The sequence below is a fragment of the Panthera onca genome, chromosome D1 (genome assembly GCF_046562875.1).
Source record: "Panthera onca isolate mPanOnc1 chromosome D1, mPanOnc1 haplotype 2, whole genome shotgun sequence".
Lineage (NCBI taxonomy): Eukaryota > Metazoa > Chordata > Mammalia > Carnivora > Felidae > Panthera > Panthera onca.
The window spans coordinates 19,361,939-19,383,066 of NC_138348.1; the positions used below are offsets into that span (position 1 = coordinate 19,361,939).

Genomic DNA, 21,128 nt, shown 5'->3' on the forward strand with positions numbered 1-21,128 from the left:
ACTGCAGTTGCTTTGTTGATTTTTGCTGCTCAAAGTGCTGCGTTCCATCTTTGGCCAACAGGAGATACACATTCCAGCTGGTTCTGAGTTCTTCGGACACAACCTTTGTTGACTATGGGAGCTTCTTTGCTTTCCCTGACTTGGTAGAAGCCATTTCTCCAAGGAATTCTGGTTCCTTTTAGTGGAAAATGGTATCTAAAGATCAATATGTAGGTACAAAGTGTGCTTACTACTACTGGGTTACTCAATGATATTAGTCTTTTCAGCAAATAAAGTTAGGAAATGTGCAAATATACAAAAAAGTCTTGCTAGTATTTCCATTTCACGACTACAGATGTTTACTTAACGTGACTACAGATGTTCACACTTTTATGTCCTTCCCCCAAACCCAAGCTCCAGTTCTCAACATCACCAACAAAACTACTCATTTATCTTGCATTGCATACACCTACAATCTCAGGACAATATCGATATTATTAACAAATGTATTACTGAAAACAGAATAAGGTTTTCTTTTGTGTTTAGGGTAAATCCCATTAGGGAGGTAGTCAAATAATGGGTCTTTTAAAGTCACTTGGGATAGTTTCTCTTGATGTGGTTATACTACCAATTGACTACATAGTTGGGCTCACTTAATTTTACTTTTAATTAGGAATTGCCTTATTAAAATCTGTTTTGTAATTATACAAAATATTTGTTTCCAAAGTCATATTGAAAAGACAATGTAGATTCAAGGAAATCTAGCTTCATGCTCAGTCTTTCCTATCCTATTTCCACCTTCCTTCTATGGAAAACCATTGAAAAGTATTTTTAAAAGTTACTCTTCCATTTTAAAATATCTGCATACACCCCCCACCTCACCATTATTTAAAAAGCAAAACAGTAATTGAAGATACGATTTTTTCCACTTTTTTTTTTCTTTTTCACTGCCTATATCCTGGAGATTATTTCACAGAGATTTAACAGAAATTGTCTTTGGGGCACCTGGGTGCCTCAGTCGGTTAAGCATCTGACTCTTGATTTTGGCTCAGGTCATAATGTCACAGTTGTGAGATCGAGCCCCACACTGGACTCCATGCTGAGTGTGGAGCCTACTTAAGATTCTCTCTCCCTCTGCCCTTTCCTGCTTTGCATGCATACACGTGCTCTCTCTTCCTCGAAAGAAAGGAAGGAAGGAAGGAAGGAAGGAAGGAAGGAAGGAAGGAAGGAAGAAATTGTCTTCATTATTTTTGACAGCTGTAGAAGACTCCATTGTGTGGATGTTCACACCCAATAAACATCCACAGAGGACTTTTTATTCATTCAGTCTCCTTCTGCTGGGCATTTGGGTTGTTGCCAGTCTGCTATTACAAATCAGGCTATAATCAAGAGCCTTATCATAGGCATTTTTGTATACATTTTTTTTGCCAGTGTACTTTTAGAAAAGATTCCCAAAAGCTGGCTACATAGGTAAATGAATGGATAATTTTGCTAGATACAATTTGTCTCTCCATAAAGGTTATTCCATTTTGCATTTCCACCAGCAATGTATGCATGGCCATACCAATTTCCCCACAGTCTCATTGAGTCTATCAAACTTCTGGATTTCTGCCAATGTCATGGCAAGAAATATCTCACTGTAGTTTTAACTTGTTCTTTTCTTTTTTCTGTTTCTGAGATAGAAACATAGATCATTGATTTTCAGTCTTTTTTATTTTTTTAACTAATATATCCATTTAAGGGCTATAAACTTCACTCAAGCACTGCTTTAGCTGCATCCCACAAGTTTTGATATGCTTTGTTATCATTCATTTCAAAACATTTTCTAATTTTGCTTGGGCTTTCTTCACTGACCCATGGGTTATGTAAAGGTGTACTGCTTAATGTCACCAAAATAGCTGAGGATTTTCCATCTATTCTTTTGTTTGTTTCTTTGTTTTTTTAGTTTATACTGAGAGAGAGAGAGAGAGAGAGAGCGAGCAAAGAGAGATAGAATCCCAGGCGGGCTCTACACCATCAGTGCAGTGCCTCATGTGGGGCTTGACCCACAAACTATGAGATTATGACCTGAGCTGAAACCAAAGAGTTAAATGGACACTTAACCAACTGAACCACCCAGGTGCCCCTGATCTTTATTTTTTTTTTTAACTTAATTCAATTATGTTTAGAAAATATGCTCTAAATTATTTCAATATTTTAAATTTTAATTGAGGCTTAATTTATAACTCAGCTTATGACCAACATGGTAAATGATCCATATGCATTTTTTAAAAATTTATTTTAAGTTGGCTCCATCCCAATATGGGGCTGAAACTCATGAACCTGAGATCAAGAGTCTCATTCTATACCAACTAAGCCAACCAGGTGCCTGGTCCACATGCATTTTTTTAAAATGAGAATTCTGGGGCGCCTGGGTGGCTCAGTTGGTTAAGTGTCTGCCTCTTGATTTTGGCTCAGGTCATGATCTCACAGTTTGTGACCTTAAGCCCTGCATTGGGCTCTGCGCTGACAGTGTAGAGCCTGCTTGAGATTCTCTCTCTCTCTCTCTCTCTCTCTCTCTCTCTCTCTCTCTCTCTTTCTGCCTCTCCCCCAGTCTCCCTCTCTCTCTCAAAATAAGTATTTAAAAAAATGAGAATTCTGTCACAATTTAATGTAAATTAAATATAAATATATAAATATATTATATATATTATACTGGCTCAGATTTGTTTATTAAATAAATTATATAAATATATTGGGTCAAATTTGTTTATTAGCAAGATGGTCTATATTTTTAATTTTTTTGTCTGCTCAGTTCTACCACCTACTGAGAGGGAGGTTGAAGTCTGTTATGATTGTAGACTCATCTGTTTCTCCATTTAGATCTGCCAGTGTTTAATGCTTGTCTTATATAACTTGAAATTATGCTACTGGTTACACATACAGTTTTCTATATTCCTGGTGGACTGACCACTTTATCATTATGAATTGTTTTTATCTGTAGCAATGATTCTTGCCTTAAATTCCACATTGTCTGATGATAGTGTAGTTATACCAGCATTTTTTGTGTAGTGTTTGTATATCTTTTTTCCATCTTTCAATTTCAACCATTTCATATATTAAAGCATATTACTTGTTAAAAAATAAAATAAAAAATATTTAAAAAGTGTGCTACTTGTGAATAGCACATAATCGCGTTCAATATTTTAACCCAGTTTGATGTTAGTACTCTAGTTGAAATACGTAGTCCTTTTGTACTTACCATGATTACTGACACACTGGGCTTATCTTTATCACTTTACTATTTACATTTTATTTTATGCATTTTTACATTTTACATATTATAGATTTCTATTTTATATTCCTTTTGTCTTCCTTTCTTGCTTCTTCATTGATCAAATGTTTTTTATTGTTCCATTTTTCCTTAACTATACATTCTTTAACTGTTCTTTTAACAATTAGCCTAAAAATTGCACTATGCATCTTGAATTACTCCAGACTAAAAATATAAATTCTTACTTTAATTTTACTATTTTCCTGATAATGCTAAAACCTAACACCCTGCCCATGTGTATTCATGGGAAACTAATCTCATGTTAACCTTTTAGCTGTGTTCCCCTGGACACCTAATAAAGGTACAATGCCAGCCATGTTACCAGGCAACATGGTTATGGCAAAGATGACCTGACTAAACTGCAGCAGACTGGGAGGACTATAACCTTTCCTGAGTGTGTCGTTTCTTGTCCCTTGTGGGAACTCTTGGACTCTAGGTGCACAAGACTATTGCAAAAGATACTCATTCCCATGTGCAACTTGAGAGTTCTAAGCCAGAGTTGTTCCCATATTCACTCATGTGGTCTTAATCCTTTATCCCTGAGCTATCACCTAGGGGAAGGGGCAGATAACTGTCCCCGAGACTGCTGCCAGAAAGCTATGGGGACTCGGAAAAACACACAAAGAGCTGCACTGCTGGCTTACTGGGTTTCCTATTCTGTCCTCCTGAGTGAAGGCGAGACCTTAAGTGCCCTATTGAGTTGTGCGGGCATAAAATATTTATCTAACTGGCTCTAAATCCCCTGGCAGTGGGTACTGCAGGATGGACTTTCATATCCTTGGTTCAATATGGCCAAGGCACTGTGACATAAAAGAATGTCCAGGGAGATGCAGATGAACCTGAGATGAAACTGAAGCCTCAGTGGGGGCCAACTTTCCCAGAGTCTGATGGCAAAAGTCTGATATTGTGAGGGGTGCCTGGGTGGCTCAGTCGGTTAAGCGTCTGACTCCTGATCTCAGCTCAGGTCTTGATCTCAGTGAGTTCAAGCCCTATGTGGAGCCCACTTAAGAAAAGAAAAAAAAAATTGACATTGAAAAAAAAATCTTTCCCTTGTGGCACTAGATAAAAGCTGGAGACAAACTTATGCTGACAGAAACTGCCCCCCCCCTCCCCTTCCCACTGTCCATGAAATGGAACTGAACAGAAGCACAGCTGCAAGTGGGCTGGCTGGCAAGAATGACATTGTCTTGGGGTAGTTGATGCAGCTAGGTGAAACTAGGCATTGATACCTGGCAGGGGGTGGGAAGGAGATACGAGCTTGACTCCGTGTTTGTGACTGGGGCTGGACTAGACATGAGGGTGGAGCAGTGGGGTTGGCTCTTCTCCATAGATCTAATCAGCATGACATGGCGGCCACAGGCCCCTAGCTGGGGAAGCAGGGGACATAAGTGGGAGAACTACCCTGCACCAGGGCACAGGTCGGACAAGGCTATGTGGCAACCTGGCACACAAACTGGCTGCACTGGCAATGGCAGCTGCGTGGTGTACATCTGGGGTGGCAGAGGCTTCTGAGTATCACAGTGGGAGCGACCTCGGCTACAACCTGGGGCAGTGTTCCGAGAGTTGTGAAAGTGCATACAGATTTAATTCTAAAATGGGGACTGACCTATGTCATCTGCTAACACTCAGTGGTAACTAATGGCAATGTAAACTAACTCCCTAAGGGGACCAGTATAGATGGGCTTTTGAAGAAATAACAAAGGATAATGACTATTCTAAAAGTTAAAGCAAAGAGGATATGGAGATGCTTGTTCTTCTGTGAATGATAAATAGAAAAGGGGCATTCTGCTTTGTCATCGCTGCCATTTTCTAAGGCAGTGGTTTCAAAATGTGATATTCATACCAGGAGTATCACCCAGGAGCTTTCTAGAAATGTACATCCTCAGGCGATACTAGTCCCACTAAATCAGGAAGCTCAGCAATGAGGTGATTCTAATGTACCCTAAAGTCTGAGAGTTATTTTATTTAAGTTAGTAACTCAAGGTCATGGACGTTGGTCTGTAAGCCCACAATGGAAGTGGTTACTAGATCAACCTTCTAGCTCTATTTCCCTGAAAACCTAATAAAGGGGGAATGTTAGCCATTACCAGGCAAGATAGCTTTTAGTAAAAATGACCTCAGTTGGTAAATTGTATGTGGACTAGGAGGACTGGAAATAAACTATAAACACCTCATGGAAAGCCAGTTTGGAGCTTCCGAGTGCCGTGGTTCTTATAAATAGCTATGCCCTTTCCAGGACTCTGTGTTCAAGGGGCTATCACAAAAGATACTGGTTTTCATATGGAATTTGGGACATCTAAGCCAGGATAATTCCCACAATACATCATTTGACTTGTTCCCTTGCATCTGAACTGTCACCTGGCAGGAAAGGGTGGTGGGCAGAGAATGGTCCCTGGCCTAAGGGAGGGCTCACTCTGGAGGTACACGACTAACAATGTTATAGTTTCCTATCGGAAGATACTACTGTTATTATTTTGTACAGTCATACCCATTTGTATTTAATATTTACACTTTCTCTTGCTCTTTGTTCTTTCCTGTTTGCATCTGGGATAGTTTTCTTTCTGCCTGAAGAAATTCCTTTAGTGAGTTTTAGTGCAAGTCTGTTGGTAACGTACATCTCTCAGTTTCTGGTGGTCTAAAATCTTTATTTAACCTTCATTTTTAAAAATAGATTTTATTTACATAGAGAGAAATGCTCAGATCTTAAGTAAAACGTTCATTTTTGACTACTAAACACAGAGAAAATTTCCAACACTACAGAAAGTCCTTTCAAGCTGCTTCTCAGTCATCCCCTTCCCCCACAAAGCCACCACTGATCTTATTTTTATCACCATAGGTGAGTTTTGCCTGTTCTAGAATTTCATATAGTTGGGATCATACACTATGCACTTTTTTTGTGTCCAATTTCTTTTATTAGCATAAAATGAATTTGAGATTCATCAATATGGATGCTGGATCTTTCTTGATGAATCCATTAGTATAATTAATATCCACTGTGTAAATACACCATTGTTCATCCATTCTATTGGTTGGCACATCATTGTTTTTTGGCTGTTATGAATAAATCTACTGTGAATGTTTTTTAACAAGCATTTTGTGGACATATACATTCGTGTTTCTTTAATAAACATCTAGTGGTAAAGTTCCTGGATCATATATGCTTAACTTTTTAACAGACTACCAAATGATCTTGAAAATGACTGTACTGGGGCGCCTGGGTGGCGCAGTCGGTTAAGCGTCCGACTTCAGCCAGGTCACGATCTCGCGGTCCGTGAGTTCGAGCCCCGCGTCAGGCTCTGGGCTGATGGCTCGGAGCCTGGAGCCTGTTTCCGATTCTGTGTCTCCCTCTCTCTCTGCCCCTCCCCCGTTCATGCTCTGTCTCTCTCTGTCCCAAAAATAAAAAATAAAAAAAAAAAAAAAAAAAAAAAAAAAAAAAAAAAAAAAGAAAATGACTGTACTATGTTATATTCTAATGAGCAACATAAGAGAGTTCTGGTTGCTCTATACCATCTTCAACATTTGTCATTACTGATCTTTTTCATTTTAGGCCTTTCTTTTCTAAATGTTTATTTACTTTTGAGAGAGAGAGAGAGAAACAGAGTGCAAGTGGGGGAGGGGCAGAGAGAGAAGGAGACATAGAATCCGAAGCAGGCTCCAGGCTGTCAGCACAGAGGCCGATGCAGGGCTCAAACTCACAAACCATGAGATCATGACCTGAGCTGAAGTCAGGTGCCTAACCAACTGATCGACCCAGGCGTCCCTCATTTTAGGCCTTCTAATGCTAGTAGTGCTTCCTGCTTCAAACTTGATTTTTTTCTTCTCATTTAAAACCCCCAATTTTTTTTTAAAGTTTTAGTTTTTGAGAGAGAGAGGCAGTGTGTGAGCAGGGCAGGTACAGAGAGAGAGGGAGACACAGAATCCAAAGCTCTAGGCTGTGAGCTGTGAGCACAGAGCCCAATGTGGGGTTCAAACTCACAAATGCAAGATAATGACCTGAGCTGAAGTTGGATGTTCAACCAACTGAGCCGCCAAGGCACCCCATACTATTTTTTCTGATAAGAGGGCAGCTATATCACCTATCTTTTAGCTTTTTTTTTTTGTTTGCATGGTATATTATTTTCCATCTTTACACTTCATCACTTTTGTACCTAATATTTAAAGTGCTTCTCTTATAAGCTGTATATAGCTGGATTAAAAAAAACCATTCCATACTAAATGCTCAAATTATATAATCTTTTTTGCCCAACTACGGATATACTTGGGTCTATACTATTTTACCATTTGTGTCTACTTTTATGTGCCTCTCCTTTTCTGACTTTCTATAGATTAATCAAATGTTTTCTATTATTCTATTTCCCATCTATTAAATTACATTTCCGAACCACTGTTAGTAGTTAGCCTAGAGCCTAAAACTGCATTCTTACTTATCACAGACCAATGCAAATTATTACTTTTAGTACTTGGCTGATACCAATTAAACCTTAGAACATTTAAACTCCATTTCCATCGCTCCCATAATTTGTTATTGTTACCATGGATTTTAGTTATATAGAAAAGTAAAGCGCCTCAGGGTTTTGGGGTTATTATTTTGTGCAGCTACCGTCCTGGTGTTCTTCCTTCCTTCTTGCATGTCGATATTTCTAACTGGGATATTTTCCTGAGAACTTTCTTTAATTATTATTTCAGTGCAGGCCCACTGGTGCCAAATTCTCTGAGTTTTTGTCTCTTCCGTTTCTTCCTTAATATCGGAAGGATGTTTTCGCTGGTATAAAATTCAAGGCTTGCAGTTTTTTCCTTCTAGTTTTAAACATGTTGTTACACTGGCTTCTGGATTCTACCATCCCTGGGGAGATGCTGTCAGTCTCGTTGCTCCTCTGGAGGGACCCATGGTGCTTTAAAGGCAGGCTGTGTGCTCTCTGTCACTGCTAGCAGAGGGAGGACGTTCCCCTGCCTTTGATTTTGAGCAGGCCCTACACCTGCTTGGAAAGAAGTGGCGCCACAGCAGTTCTGTTTCCCTGCACAGGCTCTAAGAGGCCTGTGTGCGTCTGCTCTCAGCCTTGTGGAGTGCTGAGCCCCCTTGCAAAAAGGCCCATCTACCCAGCTGGAGAGACTGTGCCCCAGCTATTCCAACCACTCCAGCTGATGGATCAGACACATGAGTAGAACCTTCTGGTGGCCAGCCCCAGATGAGTTTCCACATGTCTTGCAGTTGCGTGAACGACTCCAAGTGAGACCGGAAGAAATGCCCAGCTGAGTCCAGCTCAGACTACACAATCATGAGCAAATAAGTTTTGTTTAAAGCCAGTAGATTTTGGGGTGGTCTCTGAGGTAGAAATGGGTAACTGAAATAGTGTCTGGTATCCAGAATGGAGTGTTGCCATAACAGAAACTCGGAGCCTATGGCGTTAGCTCTGGAATGGGTTGAGTACGTCTGCTTAGCGCAGCAGTGAGACTGGACAAGCATGGAGGCCATCGCTGTTGGAGGCTGGAGAAGGGGTAGGCTCATCTACTGGCAAAACAAATGGTGAGGCTGTTTCTTGGAATATAAATAAAATACCTCACAGAGTTGTGGATCTGGCTAGGAAGACTTCCAAGAATAATACCGAAAAGGACAAAGAGTTTTTGAAAAATCCTCTATAGTAAGATATTAAAAGAGAGAACTTAAACAAGAAACAGTACAGTTTTCAAGCAGAATTTAGAAAAAAATGCTTTCATGCTGGGACTTGCAGGGTTAGAAAATGAAACTTTCTCAATTGCCAGCTTCTCCAATCAGCATGAGGTTTTAAAGAACCTAAAAAAAATAAATAATTAAAAATCCAGAATGTTACCAGTGAAACTATGGCCTCAGGGTCAAGCTCAAATCAAAAGCATGGCAGTAGGACCCTTTGTTACTCCTGCCTCAGAAGGATGTTAAGTCTAGATGTAAGCCTCAGAAGACTCTCTCGGACAAAAGGCGTCTAGAAGTCTTAAGAGTATTTATGTCCTGGGCTCATATTCAAGGTAGACAGGAACTTCTTGAAGAGATTTGAAGTGTGGGTTCTGTGTGATGGAGTGACTTACAATGTGAAGGTCTACAAAGTTGTTTTAAAGGCGTTGTGCCAGTCTGGACTAAGAGGGAGAAAGATGGGGGGAAGCAAGCCGACATTGCTCTTCGGCTGCAAACAGAGGCCTTCCTTATGGAAAAGGACACGCTGCTCAGAGAGAAGGGTCAAGAGCTGAGAAAGAGATTAGGGAACCAAACCCAGAAAACCAAAATGGGTCATAATCAAGGAATATTCCTTGTAATGCATGTAATCAGGGGAACTGGTGACATATGGCCAGGTGGATTTCAGAATCGAGAGGGAACAGCGACTGCAATGCCTTTCCCATTTCCTCTCTTTAAAACTGACGCGATTGCCCTATTCCTACCATACTTCAGTGTCATGCTGGAAGCGGGGTTGATTCTCTCAATCACTATACTACCACTTTAACATTATATGGAGAGACACCTAACCACAAAGTAATTAATTTTAATTTAAAAAAACTCTTCACATAAATATCACACAGAAACAGATGAATGGTCTTAGAAACTCTGTTATATATTCTGCAGGCACTATGAAAATGTAGTTTTGCAGATATTTTGTTTCATGATTTCAAGAGAAGAAGATATTTAAAGTTGTGTTTCCCATCCACAATCTGGAATGCCAAATATTCTTCACCACCAGAAGAACACCTGACTTATATCATCTACCGAGATTCCATGGCTCCCAGTACCACCACCTCTATGTACCCGTGCTGGAGTAAAGGAGACAAAACGGATAAGGTAGGCTTCACCACAGAAGGTAAGCAAAGCAGCAAAAAAGTACCAACCAAGTGATGGAAAAAGTAATGGAAACATTCGGTGTGGGATTATTTCACGTTGTCCCTTTAGCTGGTAAGTGCTGGGTAACTAACAGAAGAGGTTAGAGCCACTTGGTGACAAATAATCTAGGAAAGTTAGAAGGTGGGCAGCAGTTTCCAGCTTTCCTACAGGGTGACTTACCTTTTCCAAAACTTTGGCAATTCGGGTGCCGATTTGTTCAAGTGACTGCTGTGGATATTGGTCTTTGCCAAGATTTTGCAATACCTGGTGTAGGGGAAAATGGCAGGTTACAGCAACGAAAAGGAGCAGGATCGAGGTGATACTGCTGATGCTGAGTTGGGCACTACAGCACGAAACCAAACTGTTGCTCTGGGGTACACGCTGCGGCCCTGCTGGTAAGGCATTTTATGGAAGACATGTGTAAACCACTGTACTGTTCCTTATTCCCCTCCCACTTAACAGAAACTACAGACATGTTCAGCACATTCATTACAGCAACGCTGGAAAACAGTAAATAAAGAAAAAAACTGTCTATAATTCTGTCACCCAGGGGCAACCACTGTTAGTATCTTTTTTTAAAAAATTTTTAAAAATATTTTTATTTATTTTTGAGACAGCAAGAGATAGAGCATGAGCAGGGGAGGGGCAGAGAGGGAGGGAGACACAGAATCTGAAGCAGGCTCCAGGCTCGGAGCTGTCAGCATAGAGCCCGACGCGGGGCTTGAACTCACAAGCCATGAGATCATGACCTGAGCTGAAGTCGGACGCCCAACCGACTGAGCCACCCAGGTGCCCCTTAATATCTTTATATGTATCTTTCAGATATTTTTCTGAAATAACATGTGTATGCACATATTACATCTCTCACAGAATATAGGGTCATACTGTACATTGCCATCCACATTGTCACATAGTCTGGAGATTTCTTCATGCCAGTAAACGTATTTCTACATTTTTCTTGGCAGCTCCACTGTATACTATCTTATATCTATATAACATTTCTTTAACAAATCCTCTATTCTTGGACATTTGTGCTATGTTTCTCCAATTTCTCTTCTTGGTGTACTGTTTGCTAGGTATATGATAGCTGTACTCGCCTTCCTTTCCTTCTTGAGAATGCCAGCAGGAGAATAAGCTGACCTTAACATTTCTTACAAAAGCCTCTCTCTGGTGGCAAGCCGAATGTTTCCTACCTCGAAGAATAAATCAGAATTAACGTCTCCTGGTCATTAAAAAAAAGGTATTAGCTCAATTCCAGGGCCTGAAAGAAATCAGGCGTGGCCTAAAGCCACCCAGTTGACAGCTGGCTAAAAAAAGGCAAAAAAATATGGCCTGGCCACTGAGTTTTCTGCTATCGTAATTGTGGGGCCAAAAACTACAGATGGGCTGAAGAGAGCTGAGCACTCACCTCTGTTAACTGGCTCTCACCCGTGTAGTGCAGGCTGGCCCGGTTGGAGACCCCCTGCAAGTGGTCCAGGGTGTGCATGCTCGTAGGAAGATTGCCATTGCAAAGAGGCTCCATCGCTGGCTGCTGTATCGGAGTGGCAAAGTCTATGTGTTCTGTGATGCTGAAAAAGGGAGATTACCACATTAGCCAGGGAAAATCTGAGTGGGTGGGGAGCAAGAATATTAATCAGCTGATTGTAACTTCAATGTGTTACCCGGACTTTCTGGAACCACAGAATCTCAGACTGAAGAGACCTCAGAAGTCTGATCTCTCATTTTACAGGTGCATGGACTCCAGTGCTCGGCAATAGGAGCAGTGCTGGAATCTGAGTCCTAAACTCCGTTGATTTCCCGATCTACTCAAGCTGGGTCCTTTCTAGGGACCATAGCGTCTGGTTTGGTCACCACCATTGGCCACTTTTTTTCCTGGGGAAGTTTTAAACCAGACAGGTTTTATTCTGGGATTTCTTTTTTTAGGATATAGACAGCGACAATTGCCCGCAAGTGGTTCCTTTTATTTTCTCTTTATGCACAGAAGCATATCCCACAGAAAAAGTTACCTAAAGTTCAGATAGTAAATTTTACACAGCTATAACTGTTCAATGTATAAATGCACAAGATGTACCTCCCTTTGTAGTCCCAAAGTGGTCATTTTCCTAACAGGCTAAATGTTATACGTTATCATGTATATGCTGATATGGCAAGTTGGCATTCCCAAATTTTATTTCTAGCTATTTAAAAGGTTTAGTACATATTAGGCAAACACTCACTCATTATTTATTCAGGGTCTACTACATGTCACACATCAGAGCTATAATAATTGACAAGACATACCCAATCCCTGTTGTTATGGTGTTCGTGGTCTCACGAGTGACTGAATTATTACAGATGTTACAGAAGATGAAAACATGGTACAGTGTCAGTATGCAACAGGGGGTTATATATTTCTTCTCTGCTGATGGAGGAAGGAGCTGGTTAGTGCAAGATTCCCTGAGGAAGATTTAAGTCAAGACCAGGAGGACGAGTGTGAACGAATCATGCAGGAAGAAGGTGGTGAGAACATCACCACATGCAAAGGGACACCATGTGTGAAGGGCCTGACAAGAGGGAGGGTGGAGTTGAGGATGGAAAGACATGTAGCAGCAGATCACCAAGGGCTTTGCAAAGAATAGTAAAGAGCAATAAGAAGTTACTAGAGCATTTTAAGAATTATTTGACTTGTCTTTGAGGAAGGATTCTGTACAGATTCCCGTAGAGAGAAGGGGCTGAACAGAGTCAAGAGTGAATAAAGCCCAAAGACCAGCTAGCAGGCTACTGAGTGAATCCAAGTGGAGATGACAGTGATCTCGTTTAAAGGGGCAGCAATGGAGACAGAGAAAAGCTGATGGCTTTGAAAAATACTCAGAAGGTGAAAGTGGTAAGAATGGGTAATAGACTGGATCCGAGGGTGAAGGGAGAGGAATGGTTAAGGATGACTCCCAGGTTTCTGGCTTAAGCACTGCTGGAGCTATTTACTAAGAATAAGAAACAGAAAACACACAGAACAATGGTTTTTTGCAAGGAGAGTGGACAAGAAAATTATGAGTTTGGTTTTCTTAAGCTTGTGGTGTCTCAGAGGTATCTAGGCAGAGGGGACAGGTAGACAACTGGGTAAATTCCTATGGATTGAGGAATGTGAAGAAAAATCGGGTCTGGATATTCCAATTCAAGAGCGGTCAATATATTGGTGGTGACAGAAGTTCTGTGAGTACGTCAGTCTGACCAGGAGAGATTCTAAGAAAAGAAGGCTTAGAGGCAAATGTTGGGGAACTCCAACACTTAAACGGTAGGAAAAGGGCCAGCAAAAGAGAATGAGCATTCAAGGAGGCAAAAGCAGTTATCAGAGAGGCAACCTTGTTCAGCTTGTGTCTTGGTAGGTGTTTGTAAATCTGGATGTGCTCTGGCTCCCTCTTTAAGTGCATTATGTCAGTGAGAGAACACAGGGTTTTCTATAAAGAGGGATCCAGTCTTCAACTCAACCTAAGTAAGTCATAAAAACTTCTGGGGGGCTTACAAAGTACGGATGAAGGCACTAAGAAGAGAGGGCATGTTCACTGTCTCAGCAAAATGGGCTGAGTCCATCTGTGGCCTGTGGTCAGCAACAGTGCTCCTCAGAACCACCAACCCTAAAAAGGACTACTCTTCAAATAGTTGCTGACAAAGAAGGGCACCCCTGTAGTCAACGGAGGCTCAGTGGGTTCACTGGCACACAAACGCCTTGAAGGATGAAGCAGTTTAAGATACTCACTCAATGTTTTTTGAAGAAACCGCGAGCCAGGTGCTCACGATGGCAGTCAGCTCTACCCAGCGGAGTTTGAGGCACTCGTCCGGGCTGGGCCATCCCAGACTCTGGTAGTCACGCTTTTTCCCTAGAAGGAAAGCATGGCATCACTTGACACAACTAGAACCAAACAGAACCCACAGTGTCTTCTGCCCGGTGATTACTTCACCCCGGCTGGTGTCATTGGAGGTGCCAGTCATTCTTTTAGAGAATGAAAATCTTGTCACGCACGGCAAAGGGACTATAAAGATCAAGTGAGTTAAGTCTTGTTCTCAAAGACAGGTGATGAAGTAAAAATAAACGAGTCTTTCACTGGATTTAAGACTGATCAACATGAGATAAGAGCTAAGAATACATTTCACCAAATTTCAGTTTTACTCTTCTACATTTTTATTTTATAAAGACAACTACAACTTAGGAGAAGTATTTATCGCTAAAGCCGGGTTTCTCCATCTGGCACTACTGACACTGTAGGCTGGACAGAGCTCTGCTGGGGACTGTCCTGTGCACTGGAGGATGTTTAGCACCACCCCTGGCTTCTACTCTATAAAGCCCAGTAGCACCCTCCCCAACATGTGACGATGAAAATGTCTCCGGGGACTGGCAAATGCCCCTTGGGAAGACAAAATCACTCTTGGTAGAGAACCACAGTTGTAAAGAACAGCAGCAGATGGAGAATAATGCGATGATGAGAAGTTATCATTTATTTCCAGAGCACTTACTATGTGTTCAGGCCCTGTGCTAAGTGCTCTACATCCACATTCTGCTAAGGCAGGTTTCAGTCCTCATTTCTCAGATGAGAAAATGGAGGCACAGAGAGATCAAGTGACTTGCCCAAGGTGACCAGGCTAGTAGATGGCAGAGCTAGGATCCAGATTCAGGTCTGCTTGAGTCTAACATGTATGCTCCCAATCACCATGCTATTTATTTATTTATTTATTTATTTATTTATATTATTTATTTCTTTATGAAATTAATTTATTGTCAAATTGGTTTCTATACAACACCCAGTGCTCATCCCAACAGGTGCCCTCCTCAATGTCCATCACCCACTTTCCTCTCTCCCCCACCCCCCAAACCCGCAGTTTGTTCTCAGTATTTAAGGGTCTCTTATGGTTTGCCTCCCTCCCTCTCTATAATTTTTTTTTCTCCTCATGGTCTTCTGTTAACTTTCTCCAGATGTGAGAAAGTGACTTATTTCACTTAGCATAATACCCTCCAGTCCCATCCACATTTCTGCAAATGGCATGATTTCACTCTTTCTCACTGCCAAGTAGTATTCCATTGTATATATAAACCACATCTTCTTTATCCATTCATCAAGTGATGGACATTTAGGCTCTTTCCATAATTTGGCTATTGTTGAAAGTGCTCCTATAAACATCGGGGTTCACGTGCCCCTATGCATCAGCACTCCTGTATCCCTTGGGTAAATTCCTAGCAGTGCTATTGCTGGGTCATAGGGTAGTTCTATTTTTAATTTTTTGAGGAACCTCCACACTGTTTTCCAGAGCGGCTGCACCAGTTTGCATTTCCACCAACAGTGCAAGAGAGTTCCCGTTTCTCCACATCCTCACCAGCATCTATAGTTTCCTGATTTGTTCGTTTTAGCCACTCTGACCGGTATGATACCGGCATTCTTCTCAAAGCTAGAACAAACAATCCTAAAATCTGTATGGAACCAAAAAGACCCTGAATAGCCAAAGTAATATTGAAGAAGACCAAAGCAGGAGGCATCACAATCCCAAACTTTAGCCTCTACTACAAAGCTGTAATCATCAAGACAGTATGGTCTTGGCACAAAAACAGACACATAGACCAATGGAATGGAATAGAGACCCCAGAACTGGACCCACAAATGTATGGGTAACTAATCTTTGACAAAGCAGGAAACAGTATCCAATGGAAAAAAGACAGTCTCTTTAACAAATGGTGCTGGGAGAACTGGACAGCAACATGCAGAAGAATGAAACTAGACCACTTTGTTACACCATTCACAAAAATAAACTCAAGATGGATGAAGGGCCTGAATGTGAGACAGGAAACCATCAAAACCCTAGAGGAGAAAGCAGGAAAAAACCACTCTGACCTCAGCCACAGCAATTTCTTACTTGACACATCTCTAAAGGCAAGGGAATTAAAAGCAAAAATGAACTATTGGGACCTCATCAAGATAAAAAGCTTCTGCACTGCAAAGGAAACAATCAACAAAACTAAAAGGCAACCAACGGAATGGGAAAAGATATTTGCAAACGACATATCGGACAAAGGGCTAGTATCCAAAATCTACAAAGAACTCACCAAACTCCACATCCAAAAAACAAATAATCCAGTGAAGAAATGGGCAGAAGACATGAATAGACACTTTTCTAAAGAAGACATCCAGATGGCCAACAGACACATGAAAAGATGCTCAACATCACTCCTCATCAGGGAAATACAAATCAAAACCACACTGAGATATCACCATGCCATTTAAAGCTATACTGAGCTTTTAAGATTTTATTTTTGTTTATTTATTTTTGAGAGAGAGAGAAAGAGAGACAGGGAGCTTGCAAGCGGGGGAGGAGAGAGGGAGACACAAAATCTGAAGTAGGCTCCAGGCTCTAAGCTGGAGCACAGAGCCTGATGTGGGGCTTGAACCCACAAACCATGAAATCAAGACCTGAGCTAAAGTCAGACGCTTAACTGACTGAGCCACCCAGGCGCCCCTATACTGAGCTTTCAAAGCTCTGTTAATGGATACCCTTCACAGGTACTTTGTGTGTGCAGAATCTGTACTTAGACTGACCGGCCAAGAAAAGAAGAGAACTAAGTCTTGTTGGGGAAGGGGTCTTCTGGAGGAATTACAATCGAATGAATGGACAGGAAGGAGAACTTTGGTTCTACATAACTTTTTTTATAATGTAGGAATTTACCAACAACGGAATACTGTTTGAGGTGTAGGTAGGGCTTTAGATTTAAATAAAACAGAAAAGAATAGTTTGGAAGAATTTCAAAAGAACCCTGTTTAAATGAATAACTGAAATAATTAAACCATAAATTTCACAATAAAGCTTATTTTTCTTTTATGGTTTAGAAATTCACTTGAAAAATATTTATTGAGCATCTATCACAAGGGACTGGGAACCATGTTGAGACACCAGGGGTACAGAGGGGAATAGTACAGAAGGTGCCTGTCCTTGAGTTCACAGTCTAGCAAGGAAGGTAAACAGAAACAAATCCTTAGGGTACAACAGGTGAGAGCAACTAACTGTGCACAAGTACCAAGGAACGGATGGCATGTGAGTCTGAAGTTTATGGATGAGTAATATTTTAGTACTGCTGAGATGGCAGAAAGGCATTCCAGGCAGAGGGAACAGCACGTGCAAAGGCAAGTGGTAAAATAAGAGCATGGTTAGTTTAGAAAAATAACAGCATGAAGGGTAGAGAGAGGCTGGCTTATACAGGGTCCTGTACACCACACTAAGAAGTTTGGACTTTATTCTGTAGGCAATGAGGAGCCTCTGAGCCCACATCTCTCCATCTGGTTCACAGAAATATCCTAAGAGGCTCTGTTAAATGTGCTGCTGAAATCTAGTTACACTGTGTTTATAGCACCTCCCTGGTCTTCCAGTCTAGTAGCCCTCGCCAAAAAAAGGAAACAAAATTAGTTACGCATTATTAGTTTTACTAGTTCTTAGTAAATCTACAGTGGTCCTTATTGATCTCCACTTTTCCCCATGGGCTCACAAACTGTTTTATAATTTGCTTTAGAACTCTGTCAGGATTTATCATGAAGCTTATCTCTTGGTAGTGAGGAGAATCCGTATTTATTTGGAAACTGGGATAATGAACCTCTCTAGATGTCTGGCATCTCTTCCAAGCTTTAGAACTTTTCACGTTAGTGACACTAAGTAGTTCCATGATGTCATTTGCAAGTACATTCAATGTACTACCTGGGCCTACACACTTGAATCCATTTAAAACTGCTTAAGTGTTTTCCTAGCATCTCAACCATATTGAACTTTAAAGTTTCATTTTTACAGGAAATTTTTAGTTTTTTGTTTGTACAAGTAACATAGGCTTATTATAAAATATTTAGAAAATGGAAAAGCATGTAGAAGAAAATAAAAAATCACCCATATCCCTATCAGCACCCAGAGATGATCACTCACAACATTTTGGTGTATTTATTCTCTCTTATACTTATTTCTATGCACTTGTTTATTTTAGCTTCTTTCATCAAACCCATGAGGTCATAAACTGTAATGTGTACATTATTTTATATGGTTTAAGAAACAGAAACACGGGGCGCCTGGGTGGCTCAGTCAGTTAAACGTCCAATGTCGGCTCAGGTCATGATCTCGCAGTTCATGAGCCCAAGCCCCACATCGGGTTCTGTGCTGACAGCTTGCAGCCTGGAGCCTGCTTTGGATTCTGTGCCTCCCTCTCTCTCTCTGCTCCTCCCCCACTCGCACACGGTCTCTCTCTCAAAAATAAACATTAAAAAAAAAAGGGAGAAACACTGCCAATTATTTAAAATATCAATTGTAAGATACATCTCAATTGCAGAGATACAGAAATGTGAGCAAGTGTAGTCAAAGTATAGTATATTTACTATTTTACAAAAATTAAAGCATTCTCTATGCTATTTAATAAACTGCTTTTGTTCACTTACTAAATTACAAACATCCTGGCTGCACAGTACATAGCATCGACATGCTGTAATTTATTTAGGCAATTAACATTTAGCTTGTTTACAATTTTTTATTATGATAAGCAACTCAGGTCAATCTTTGTACTTCTGTCTTTGGCACCTGTAAGATGATTTACCTGGGATACATTACTGGAAGTAAAATTGTTGGTATATTTTTAAATTTTCTGATACCTATGGTCAAATGATCCCCAAATTCATTTCATTAAGTCTGTGTGTTGCACATTTAAAGACAGTTTGATAAACAAAGATGGAATGTTGCTGTTTGTTTGCACATCTTTGATTGCTAGTGAGGATGAACATTTTCCAACATGTTTACTCGCCAACTTATGTGTGTATATTTGAACAATCTATATATTTGTACATCTTATAGAAATGCTGTATTTTTCATACTGATTTGTAATTGCCCTTTAAATGATATTGATATCCTTTGCTTATCACATATTATGTAAAAGATATACAAATATTCTGCAAAAATAATTTGTTTCAGTCCTTTGCCCTTGTATTTTATGGTGCTTTCTGGTGCCAGAATTATTTTTCGTTTTCTCTCTGCCTTAGAAAGTCCTTTTACACCTGAAAGTATATATTCACCTAAATTTTCTACTATTTTTTGTAAAAAAATTTTTTAAATATATTTTTGTGAGAGAGAGAGAGAGAGAGAGAGAGCGAGGAAGGGACAGGGAGAGAGTTAGACACATAATCCGACGCAGGCTCCAGGCTCTGAGCTGTCAGCAGAGTCCAACGTGGGACTTGAACTCATGAAACTATGAGATTATGATCTGAGCTGAAGTCGGATGCTTAACCAAGTGAACCACCCAGGTGTCCCTTCCTTTTTTATTCCCTAAATTTTCTTTTATGATTTCATTACATTTACCATATAACTGATTGGAATTTTCACTTCCATAATGATGTTTTACATTTTGAATACCCTTTTCTTGTTACAGAAGACAGACCTAGTAGAGGAAGTGTTGCTTTCTTTCTGTAACTTGTTCACACATACTGTCATCCTTAAACAGTAAAGCTACTGCATGTTTTCAACTCCAGTCATGACAAGATGTCCTTTTTGGGCCCTTAGTATTTTTCACAAGTAACAGTTCACTCTGGAATATAGCCAACATGATCTCATTCTTTATATTTTATTATGTGCCCTCTGCTTTCAGTTGGTAAGTACACCAAATTAAATAAGACATGTTTTCATGAAGTTACCTTGGATTTTGATGTCTAAGACAGTGACAATATCCTTAAAAAAATTTTTTTTTAAAGGACATTTGATCACCACTATTTCATTGCCGGAAAAGAAAGTCAAGTGGACCCATGGCAATGGCCCTGAACCTGGGGTTCAGAGATGCACTTCAGGACAATTATGAACCCTAAAAGTATATGACAAATTTTGATGTATATGCATTTTTCCTGGGAGTGGCTCCAAAGCATTTATCCAATACTTAAAAGAGATATCAGACACACAAAAAGATTAAATGTTTAAATAAATATTCATCGAGCCTTATGTGGCCAGTTCATTTATAGCACTTTACACATATAACTCCTATAGTCCTCACAACCACCCTGTAAGATAGATGTGATCATTATCCCCATATTAAACTAGACTATCAAGAATCAATAGGATACTTAAGCTCAAGATGATAAGAATATAAGCCCAACAGGGGCGCCTGGGTGGCTCAGTCAGTTAAGCGTCTGACTTTGGGTCAGGTCATGATCTTGCAGTCCGTGAGTTCAAGCCCCGCATGGGGCTCTGTGCTGACAGCTCAGAGCCTGGAGCCTGCTTCAGATTCTGTATCTCCCTCTTTCTCTGCCCTTGCCCCACTTATGCTCTGTCTCTGTCTCTCTCTCTCTCTCAAAAATAATAAACAAACATTAAAAAAATAAAAAAATAAAAAGAATATAAGCCCAATAGCCAATGGGTAAAAAAATCAAGTAAATGTCAAAACAAACTTTTTATACCAACGTCTTGTTTCTTGTTCACTTAGCCCCATTACCTTCTCATCTGATCTCCTTCAAGTCACAAACGCATTCTCAGTGAGAACTGACACAGTGAAATCTGAAAAAAGAAACTGGCATACTGTACATCCAAATTTACCTTGTGGCCCAGGAGATGCTACCTTTGGGCCAGTGATCTCCAGGTTTGATTGGTAACAATGCACATTTTCTGCTTGATTTGGTTCTACCTTTTTGCCAGGGGTTTTCTTCTGCTCTCCTTTGGGTTTCTTTACACGTTTGACCTGGAATGTGATCTGGAAAATGGAAACATGTTGGGGACGAATTAGACCAATTATCAAATACTGGTGGCTTTAAGAGTAACCAGTCCTGTGCTAGAGAGGATTCTCTCCTTCTGTTTAATTCTTAAAGGTATAAATGAAAAATGTTTAGTAAAATAAACAAAATAACTTAGCCCTGAAGGGCATATAAAGGAAACTGAAAATTAAGATGCCTGACTGGGCAGTTCCAAGTCTGCAGGCTTTGAGTGCAGCTCGACGCCCTTGCACTCCCTCTGCCTCCTGAAAGAGTTGGCAATACA

At 40.4% G+C, this 21,128-nt stretch overlaps 1 protein-coding gene across 2 annotated transcripts in view; it reads right to left on the reverse strand.

The window, feature by feature from the left end:
* Positions 1–21,128, reverse strand: part of TTC17 (tetratricopeptide repeat domain 17) — a 131,382-nt gene that overhangs the window by 24,814 nt on the left and 85,440 nt on the right. For both annotated transcript variants that reach the window (XM_060606433.3, XM_060606431.3), the window contains 4 exons: positions 20,691–20,844; positions 13,867–13,987; positions 11,542–11,701; positions 10,314–10,397 (listed from right to left, as the gene is read on the reverse strand). In XM_060606433.3, the coding sequence (XP_060462416.3) occupies positions 10,314–10,397; positions 11,542–11,701; positions 13,867–13,987; positions 20,691–20,844 (519 nt within the window). The remainder of the gene's footprint in view (positions 1–10,313; positions 10,398–11,541; positions 11,702–13,866; positions 13,988–20,690; positions 20,845–21,128) is intronic.